This window comes from Gallinula chloropus, assembly GCF_964237585.1.
Source record: "Gallinula chloropus genome assembly, chromosome: 2".
NCBI classification, from domain to species: Eukaryota; Metazoa; Chordata; class Aves; order Gruiformes; family Rallidae; genus Gallinula; species Gallinula chloropus.
This window is the reverse complement of record NC_140086.1, coordinates 39,537,182-39,547,523: the sequence shown is the minus strand read 5'-3', so window position 1 is coordinate 39,547,523 and position 10,342 is coordinate 39,537,182. Positions and strand designations below refer to the sequence as shown.

At 42.4% G+C, this 10,342-nt stretch overlaps 1 protein-coding gene across 1 annotated transcript in view; it reads left to right on the top strand.

The window, feature by feature from the left end:
* Window positions 1-294: 294 nt before the first annotated feature.
* Window positions 295-10,342, top strand: part of NKAIN3 (sodium/potassium transporting ATPase interacting 3) — a gene marked incomplete at both ends in the record, with an annotated part of 370,023 nt that continues 359,975 nt past the window's right edge. The window contains one exon of the mRNA XM_084279754.1: window positions 295-348. Coding sequence (XP_084135880.1) covers window positions 295-348 — 54 coding nt within the window. The remainder of the gene's footprint in view (window positions 349-10,342) is intronic.

Genomic DNA, 10,342 nt, shown 5'->3' with positions numbered 1-10,342 from the left:
CTTGCCCCTTCCCCAGAGCCAGACCCACGCCGGGCAGAGCCCCCAGCAGCTGCTGCGGCCGCCGCCGCTTTATCTCCCCGGGGCCGTTCTGACCCGTTCTTTCCACCGCCGAGGAGTAAACCCCCCTCAACAAAGGAGGGGGAGCAGCGAAAGGCGGGGGACATAGACACACGCCCGGCCGCTCCGTCCGGATGCGGTGAGCTCCCCGCTTCGCCTCCGCGGCCGCGTCAGCACGGGAGGGAAGAAGCCGAGAAGCGGCAGCTCTCCGGCGGCGCGGCGCGGCCAGCTGCCACCATGGGCTGCTGTACGGGGCGCTGCACGCTGATCTTCCTCTGCTCGCTGCAGCTGGTGAGTGCCCGGCCGCCCGCTCCTGGGCACGCTTCGGCTTCGCAGGGCGGGGGGGGGGAGCGGGAAGGGACGGGCGCTCTCCTTCTCACCCCATCCCGGGCGCGGCCGCCGGGGGCACGGTACGCCGCTGCCCCGGCAGAGGAGCTGTCCGCGCTGTGTGCGAGTGCAGTCGGTCAAGCCCCGCTCCCGCCGCCCCGACGGGCCCCGGCTCGTAAGTTTTTCAGTGCGAGGAGACGAGGACGCTGCGTGGGGCGAGAGCGGCCCCGTGGCTGCGGAGGGGGGAAGCGGCCGACCGGTGCGGGTGCCGCGGCGCCCTCAGCCCGGGCGGCTGTCAGCGCTCCCTGCCTGAGGGAGACTCCCCCGCTCCGAGGCAGTCTCGCTTCCCCGCGGGTGCCAGGCAGGGGCTTCCCCCAGTCTGCTGAAAGTCGGCGCTGGGGAGACGAAAGAGGAGGACGGTGTCCCCGCTCGTCCGGCCGCCGGTGCCCGGGGAGCGGGCGGCGGCTCGGGGCTGCCGCGGCGGGGCCCGGGTCGGGCGCTGCTGGGCGCCGCCGCCGCGGGCCGCCCACCTCCCGAGTCAGCGCGGTGGGGACGGATGCGGGAGGGACGCCGTCATCGCCGCCTCTTTCTTTCCCCCCCCACCCCCCGTTTTTCTTAGCCTTCGTAAAAGCGGAATCTGCTGTCCCTCTCCTGTGACTTTTTCTTGGGATTCCTCCCTCCGATTAAACACTCCTCGGCGTGCAATTGGAAGAGCGGAAGGGCGCATCTCCCTCTCTTTGTTTACTGAAGTTCGCATATTTGTTTCAGAGAACAGAGTTGTCGAGACAAAACACGCCAAACAGCAATAACCCTTCCTCTGGCTCATTAGCCGGGCGATGGAATAATGCTCTTCCTATAACACTAGTCCCAGGTCCCAAGAGTATCTTAAAAGATTTCTTTTCTAGTGACTCAGAGTCATCATTTTGACACATGATAGTTCTTAAGATGAGTGCTGTTCCTTGTGTGTGTGTCTGTAAAGAAGAAAAGTGGGATGCATTTAGCGGGGTTTTTGTGTTTGGGTGGTTGGTTGTGTGGTTTTTTTTCTTCTTTCCCTAATCCTTTGCTAATCTTTACAGTTTTCTTTTGCAGCACTTTGAAATGGCTTCTGTTTCATGGGCGATACACTTAAATGCAACCATCTAAAGATCCTCATTCATTTTCAAGGCTTTATGCCAGATTCTCAGCCTGTGCAAACTGGTGTACCTCCATTGTTTCCAGTGTGAGTCTGGACCATGCTCAGATGTTGCTTTAGCGTGATGAAGCTAAGTGTGTTATAAGTACTTCAATGACACAACCTTGCCAAAAAACAGAGAGGATGTGCAATTTGTACTTCTAGTTTGAGGAAAGCTTTTGTTGTATGTTTCTGGCCCCTTTTTTCTTGCTTTGCATCAGTTTTGCAGACACTGTCCTGTTGACTGCAGCAGAGTCACTCCTGATTTACTTCAGTGCATGCAGGAGGGGAAACAAACCCTTTTTCTTCAAATATATCTCTCTGCTGGTTATGAAGGTTATAATAACTGTATTTACTATTCTGTGGAATTACTTGGAGGCTATAAAAATTGAAGTAAAGTGTGAATAGCCACCATAATCTGCGGAGAAATGCATATAAAATCTTTCAGAAAAAAGATTTGTATTTTATGAAAGACCTATCAGATGATAGAACAACTTTAAAAAATGGCTTTAATGTCTAGTTTTTTTTTCTACTGTACTTACCCATTTTATAGCAACGTTCTACTGTCATATACGTATCTTTTGGGCACTGATAAAGTCTGTAGGTAAGATGCTTGCATTTTAATTTATTTTGATTTAAAAATAAGAGAGATTTAGATCCAAGAAGTAATCTAGTGGGTGTGAACTTAAAGCCCAGGTACTTTTTGTGATCTCAGTGGTGGTAGTGTTCAGTTTATGTCTGTAGAAGTTGTCACCACAGGCGGTTTTAGATCTTTTTCTAAGATCTCACGGGTCACAAGTATAAAGCACACGCAACAAAACTGTATCCCTGGACATTGCTGTCATTAAGACAGATTTATTTTACCTTCTATCCATTTATGGAGAGGTGAAAGAGTTATTACTGACTGTGGACAACATTTAGATCAAATGTTACAAAACCCAAAGCACTTGTAGTGCTAATTTGTAGCACTTCAGAGACCTCAGGAAAAACTTCAGAAAAGGAGAGAGATGGGCACCTCCTTTAAAAAAGAAAGTTGCTCGCCTTACTCATATTCTGGTCATGTCAGAAAAGGGCCTGGGAATAATTCAGGCTTAACTTTAGGCTTAACCTTGAGGCTTGTCACCTGAGGAAGAGAGACCTCCTCAAACACAGCCGGCAATACCTCTTGTAGTGTGTTTGTACTATGTAGATTCTCTCATGTATGATGATGCGAAGTAAAAAAGCCAAATTCCTGGAAGCATGTTCATACCAAAGCTTTGGTTCTTGTTCTAGAGAAAGATGTGATGTTTACTGGTCTTAAAGCACAGTTTCTTGATTCCTTAAAACCATCATCTTCAGTAACTTTTGCCTCGTCTGCGCGTTCATATGATGCTGAGGTAAAGAATTGCAAGGTGAAGAGGAAAACTGTTATTGCATGACAGTCAATAAAACACCCTTTCTCTAATGACAATGCATTAGGTGTATTAACTTTAAGAAGATTTGTTTGTAATTTTCAATGCTGTTTATCAGCTGGAGGATTTTGACATAAAAATGACAGTAATACCCGTTTTCAGTTTATGTTTTGATCCATGAAAATGTTTATTTTCTGGCTGACAGCTTTTACATTTTATAATAAACACATTTTAATGTTCAGTTCAATAATCCCAAGGACAGTCTGTAGTCGGTCTTCTATTATTTACTGATAACCTCATTCCTTGATGTGAATCCATATCATTACGTGTAATACAGGATTCTGGAAGTAATCACTGAGATGGGAGGCGAGGTGGGACTGGTCAGTTCAGGAAAAGCTGTTGGCTGTATGGTTTTCTTGAGCCACTGCAGGTAGATTCTACTTCCAAAAGCCAAGGGAATTTTGCTTAAAGAGAAACATATCATGCTTCCTCCCCCCGCCCCCCCCCCCCCCAAACAAAACAAAACAAAAAACCAAGCAAACAAACAAAACAAAACGGTATTTTTTTCACTGTTTTGCTCTTTCTGACTGAGGCATTGTCACCTGCCATTTCCAAAGCTTTCAAGCTAAGTAGTCAGAAGGATGAATGTATCTTTTTGTGCATTAAGCTGTCATTAAGACTATTAGGAACTATGTATACATCAGGAAAATATATCATAAGGATATATGAATCCTTTGGATTGCAGCCATAATTCTTACTGGTGCAGCTGGAAGTCTCAGATGTTGGCCTTGTCTGTACTGGAAAATTAAAGCAGCTGCCAGAGATGGTGCCTCTGCTAGTGTAGCCACCACACCATAAGACACTGCAACATGAAAATGTTTGGAAAATAAAACAAATGCAAAAAATATTAAATTCTGGAAGGGGTAAATTGTCAACGAATTGCAAAGAGATTTAGCTGTGTGAATCCAATTGATGTTAATATGTGTCACACAGTGGAAACCTTCACGCTGCTTTGAAAATGTGTTTCTGAGAAACTACCATCGCAGGATAATTTTGTTTCAACATTTACAACAAGTGGAAGTCTTTGGTACCTAGAAGTGTACAGATACACAAGCATAAAGAGATCTAAATAATGGAGATAATGAATGAGATTTTCAAGGCTGTGAAGGGAAGATTAATAGAAAGTGCATGACTAAGTCCCCTTCTGATATCGATGGGGACAACACTTTGTTGCTTTGACACTCTTATTTCATGTGCTTATCCTTAGACTTTCCTGCACTGGGTTCATTGTGTAGGTCTCAATTTGGAAGTGTATGTTTTTATCTAGGATAATTAATGTGAAATAGGCTGGTCCCTACTTAACCTTTTACTTTCTGAAGAATTTATGAGTCAGCAGCCCACACTGGGAAATGATTCCAGTGGAAACACAGCTTCTGCCTATTAATGTTTTGACTTGTGGATGTTTGGGGAGTGCAGTCGGTCATTTTAACAGACTAATTTTTCTCAATATTCAAAAGATTTACGTTTGTGATTGCCATTAACATTAATTATACTGATGTATGTAAATCTTTACGCTTGGAGATGAGACTATATCCATTAGACCGAACGATAACTCTTCATCGTTTGTTACTGTACATGGTGGAATTTCAGCAGCTACGTGGGGAAGTGATATATGCTGTGCATAGATTTTCATCTCATTTTAAAATGCTTTATAAAGCTGGAAACTCGTAACTTATGATTTTTTGGTTCTCTGTGCTTGTATGTTAGAACTGACAGATAACAGTTACTTAGTTAACAGCTCAGGGATTCAAGGGATTTGATAAATTTGAGAAAGTAAGATCTCTGAACCGGTAAATTGCTGCATCTTTTTATGTTGGTAAAAGAATCACTGGCCCATTGATCTGGAGATGAAGCATCTGTCCACTGATAAAGGAGGAGGAAGTACGAGGGGGTGCCTATTGTACTAGTAGGGGTGGAGGAGGCTTGGGATTTTAGCCCCAAACAATGTGCTGGTTGCAGAATGTTTCCCTTTCTGTTAAGGCAGCTGATGTGGGAATGGTGATTTGCTCCAGTAACTCAAGGGCCATCCCCAAAACATCTCTCTGTTGCTGGTGGCTGTGCCTAAGAGGCTGATAGGTGTGTTGTACGGGTGTATAATTGCATTTAACATTACGATTGGAAGTTATACACTGCATGTGGTAGAACTACTTGAGTTAAATCTTTACAACCCAAAAAATGTATGAGACTATATAATTTTTAGGATCTCTCCCATCAGGGACAAAAGAGTAACAACTAGCAATAAGCGTCTTTCATCTTGTGGTTTCGGTTTATTTTACAAAATTGTTGGGAGACACCTGCTAGTAAAACACACGTTCCCAGTGTCTCAGGACTGTAGTGTTTAACCACTCCATGCACCAGAAGTTCAGCCTCAGTAGTGAAATCCCCTCCTGCTAAAGCTGCACACAATATTTCTTCCAGTTCAGTGATCCAATTCAGAATTTGAGGAAGCTTAAACTATCAGAGCTCTTGGAACCTTCTGAACTGGCTAAACTTCTTAACTCTGCAAGAGCTGCATGGCTTCTAGGCTCTGTTCTCCAGAGCAGGCTATTTTTCTACAATTCCTTGCTGCCATATTATTATATAAACATTTAATTAATATTTTTACAGTGATGAAGTGAAAGAGTTCAGATTGATGATAATGGCAATTCAGTCACTGAAAACTGGGAATCATATCTTGTCTATAATATCAGTCAGTTTTAGAGATAATTACTTTAAGAGTGTTAGAACATGCTGCTGATCTGCTTCTGTTTCAAGATCTGCCATGTTCTGCCAAGACAGTTCTTGGGACTAGGAAACAAAGACTGCGGTTTTGGAAATGATTGAAATTGTTGGATCCAAATGGACTTGGGGTAGGATTTGCAGAGCTTGAACACAGAACAGGTTTATGTTTAGAGATCATACGGGATCTACTGCACTTGCGTTTGAGGAGGTGGTGTTTAAACCTTCCTGATTTTGTGAGGTTTGGATCTGAAGTAAAAGCTTTGTAGACTGGGTAACTTTAGCTCATGTTTTCAATCCATATGTATCTTACATGCTTTGAGTTTTGGGACCAATCTGGTAGATCAACAAATAAGTAATAAAATCACAATTATTTAATCTTTCAGGTAAAAGTGTTGTGTTTGGCTCCTCTGTGATATCCAAATTGCTTTTCCACACAAATTAATTTGATCAGGTGAACAAAGAGAGAATCAATCTAGTCACAGAGATCATTAGCCTTCGTATTGCACAAGAAAAGTGAGTGGAGGTTTTGTACTTTGCTTGAATAGGACTGGAATGAATTCACACATACAGTGTAGATATTGGTAAGGTGGTCTCTTCTTGGATGTTCTCAGTGAAAAGACAAGAGGCAGTGGACCCATGGTGTGACAAGGGGGAAATTCTGATTAAATATTAGGAAAAAAAAAGAAATTACCATGAGAGCAGTCTTCCATTGGGGCGGGACTTCATTACAGCCTTCCAGTACCTGAAGGGAGCTTAAAAGCAGGAGGACATTCAACTTTTTAAAAGGATAGACAATGGCAGGACAAGGGGGCATGGATTAAAACTAAAGGAAGGAAGGTTTAGATTAGATATTAGGGGGAAGTTTTTTACAGAGAGAGTGGTGAGGTTCTAGAACAGGTTGCCCAGAGAAGTAGTGGATGTCTCATCCCTGGAAGTGTTCAAGGCCAGGTTGGATGTGGCCCTGGGCAACCTTGTGTAGATCCAGGCATGAGGCTGGTGTCCCTGCCTGTGGCAGGGGGGTTGGAGCTCTATGATCCTTGCGGTCCCTTCCAACTCATGCCATTCTATGATTCTGTGATTCTATGATTCCATTGGGTCATGCTTTTCAGAGAATTTGTGGAAATTCCATCCTTGAATAAATTCAAATCCCAGCTGAACATAGCTCTGAAAAAACCTGATATAACTAAAGTGTATCTGATGTTGAATTTGGCCCTGCTGACCAGAGATTCCTTTCAACTCAGGTTATCCTGTGATACAAACAGGAGGGGAATCAACTTTTTAAAAGGGTAGATAATGGAAGGACAAGGGGAATGGATTAAAACTAAAGGAAGGAAGGTTTTTACAGAGAGAGTGGTGAGGTGCTGGAACAGGCTGCCCAGAGAGGTGGTGGATGCCCCATCCCTGGAGGTGTTCAAGGCCAGGTTGGATGTGGCCCTGGGCAACCTTGTGTAGATCCAGGCTGGAGGTTGGTGTCCCTGCCTGTGGCAGGGGGGTTGGAGCTCTATGATCCTTGGGGTCCCTTCCAACCCATGCCATTCTGTGATTCTATGTGATCTTACCAGAGCATAAGGAACAAGGGTCTTAAATTCTTTATGAGGACGGGTATTAAAATACACAGTAATATGAGTTGTTTTGCCCGAAGTAGTTTCTTAATTTGTTGTGGGCATAATACTATGGAAATAGGCTTGAAATGGAAATAGCAATCCTGGTGTTCAGTCATATCTCTTGGTATCGCTCTTCAGTGCTCAATTAAATGAGAAGTACCTGTGATGGCCTTGTCATTTATTATTTCACAAATAATAATTCAGTGACACAATGTAGTATGCCAGATCTGTTGAACTTGAAACTATTGAAGTAAAATGTATTTTATTCATTCAGTCCAGTGATTAATTGCTGTGCAGTCATTTTGGGGCAAAGAGATGGTTATTTCTGTCTGTACGGGGAAGTGAACTGCACATTTTTGGTTCTAGAAGAGTAATATACAGGAGCAGTAATAAGTGACTGTGTGGTTCAAGAGATAATATGATACAGTTTCTCACCTCTAGGTCACATTTTGAAATTCACTGCAAGTTAGATTAGGGCAAATGTCGTTATGGTTTGTATGAAATGTTAGCGGTCTTGCTATAGTGTCAATATAAAAATATAATCTCCATATTAGTCCTAATTTCCACCTTTTATGTTATACTAGGAGGGTCAAGGTTGATGACCACTGTACTGTGAAGGCCAGTGATCTTTTTGCCAGTGTCTTTTCAGTGGTACTAGCAGGACAGCATTGCCTTTGTTCATACTGGGCATGGTGTCTTTGCCAGGGATGTCAGCATAGGGATACATTTGTCAGCTGTATGAGTCACATTAACATTATTCTTCATTTTGATTTAATTATATTGATTTTGTGTAAATGTCTTCATTTTCATTGGTCAGAAAGAAGAATGTTTCTTACTTCTTTTTTATTTACTACATTTTGCCTTGAAAATACAATTTGGGCAATATGAAAATGTCTTGCCTTGAATTTTAAAGCAGAAGATGAAACTATTTTCTCCTTCTCTATCAGAGCAGTTAATGCATACCTCCCTGAAGTGTATTCCAGCAGGTTCTGGATCATACATGGCTATGCTTAGTGAGACTGGCAATTTCTTAACAATGCAGTGCCAGAAGTACTACGACAGGTTTTAGGTTTGGTTTTGTTGGGCTTTGTTTTGTTTTTTCTCCATGTGTGACTAGTGAAATCTTTGTAATCTCACTATGAATCTGTGCCTTTGGCAGGTCTGTAAAAGACAGTGGTAACCTGGATTTAATCACTGTTCTCTGATCTCTGGAACATACAGAGTGCTTAAGACCCTGGTAATAAAAAGGTAGTAAAAGATTTTATTTTAGTCTTTTTACTTTTTACTATACTTCCTTATCATCTTGTCTTTCTTCAAACAGAGCCATACCTTGCGTGTAATCTCAGTTCAGATGGATTTTTTTAATGCTGGGGTGATTTGGGACTTGTTCTTACGAGTTGCTGAATGCCCTCCAGCTCTCATTAAAGTTGCTGAAAGTCATTCTTTTACATTTAGGCTCTTTATAATGATGGGTTGAAGCAAAAGCAGCAGTGAGCCCCTTTCACTTAGTGAGTGCTGGCATTACAGTAAAAGGAAAGGCAAAAGAAAAGTTTTCTACTTTATACAACAACCAGCTCCTGCTACATAAAACTCTCTTATGTAAAGCAACACCACAAAGTAGCAACACCAAAAATTTCATTAAATGAAAAAGGAAGATAATTATAAAACAGTTATTTGTTGACAGTGACTCTCTTGAATAATCACAGTTAATTCTTGCACAGATCTCTCTAAAGGGGGTTGAGAGAAAGTCTTTTTTTCACTTCATCAGTACAGAAGTTTTGGCTCAGATTAAGTATAAATACATATAAAGAGCATATGTTTGACAATGAGCCAAATGGAACTTCCCTAAGGAGCGTTTTGACACACACTAAAGAAGCTACAGATAAAGCAAAGCAAGAATAATAATTAGGAGATGAACCATGAGCGGAAAAATCCTAAAATGCTTTTATAGTGAGGGAGATTATGTGGGAGCATGGGATGTAACGTACAGAAAGGTGCATTTAGCTGCCTGAAAAGAAAGTGGGACATGGAAGCCCTCTTCAACAAACAGATGAAAGTTAGCTCTGTGTGTGGGAGGAATTCCTGTCTAAGGTTTCACTGAAAACAAGATCTTAAGAAAAAAAATATCTATCTTTTCAAACATGCTGCTGCTGCTAAGCCAGGTTCTCATTGTTCTATTGTAAATTTACTACGTTAGCATCAGACCTTTTGCATAAAAAGAGCCAAGGAAGCAAAACCATATTATGATGTTATTTCTCTAGGGAGGTGGCAATGAATGGCAGTATTTCTCATCCAACTTTATTTTTTACCTTTGGTTGAGCCTTGAATGCTCTGTGCCGTTCTGGGAATGCTGCAGCTGCATGGCCCTGTCGGCAGTTCCCGGAACCTCGTGTGAGCAAAGTGCTTCTGGAGCTTATGAGTGTGCAGCTGAAGCTCAGCACAAGCCACAGTGGAAGTGAGTAAACATGAAAATCCTTATCAGCTTTATGGATACCTACAAAAGGAAAAAAAAGAAAACAAACCGTGATTAAAGTCAGATTTTAGATAGAATGAAAAGAACTCATAGTATGTCTACACACATTTTGGAAATGGGATTCTCTTAAAATGGACTGCAAGGAGAAAAATCTCCACAGTGAATAAAAAGCTAAAGAATTCTAAAGCTGGAAACTGTAGTGCATTATAATGCAGGAATAACATCACAAAAATATATGGTTCTACCACTGCTTGTGAGGTCCTTATTTCTTCCTGCTGAAACCTCGCTGTATATTTCTACTGTGGAGTGAGCAGTGTTTCATTTCTCTAGTATCTTTTTTTTTCATTAATTAAGTAGTCATCATCAAGGTAAATGTGTTTAGATTTTAACTGGAACAGAAACCTTGTTGCTACTACCGATTGAATGATTTACATCACAGAAACCTCACAAACATCTCTACCCTCTAATGCAGATGAAGCTACTCGGAAAATTGGAGAGAGATGGTCTTGTCCTGGAGATACCCTGAGTTACTGAAGAT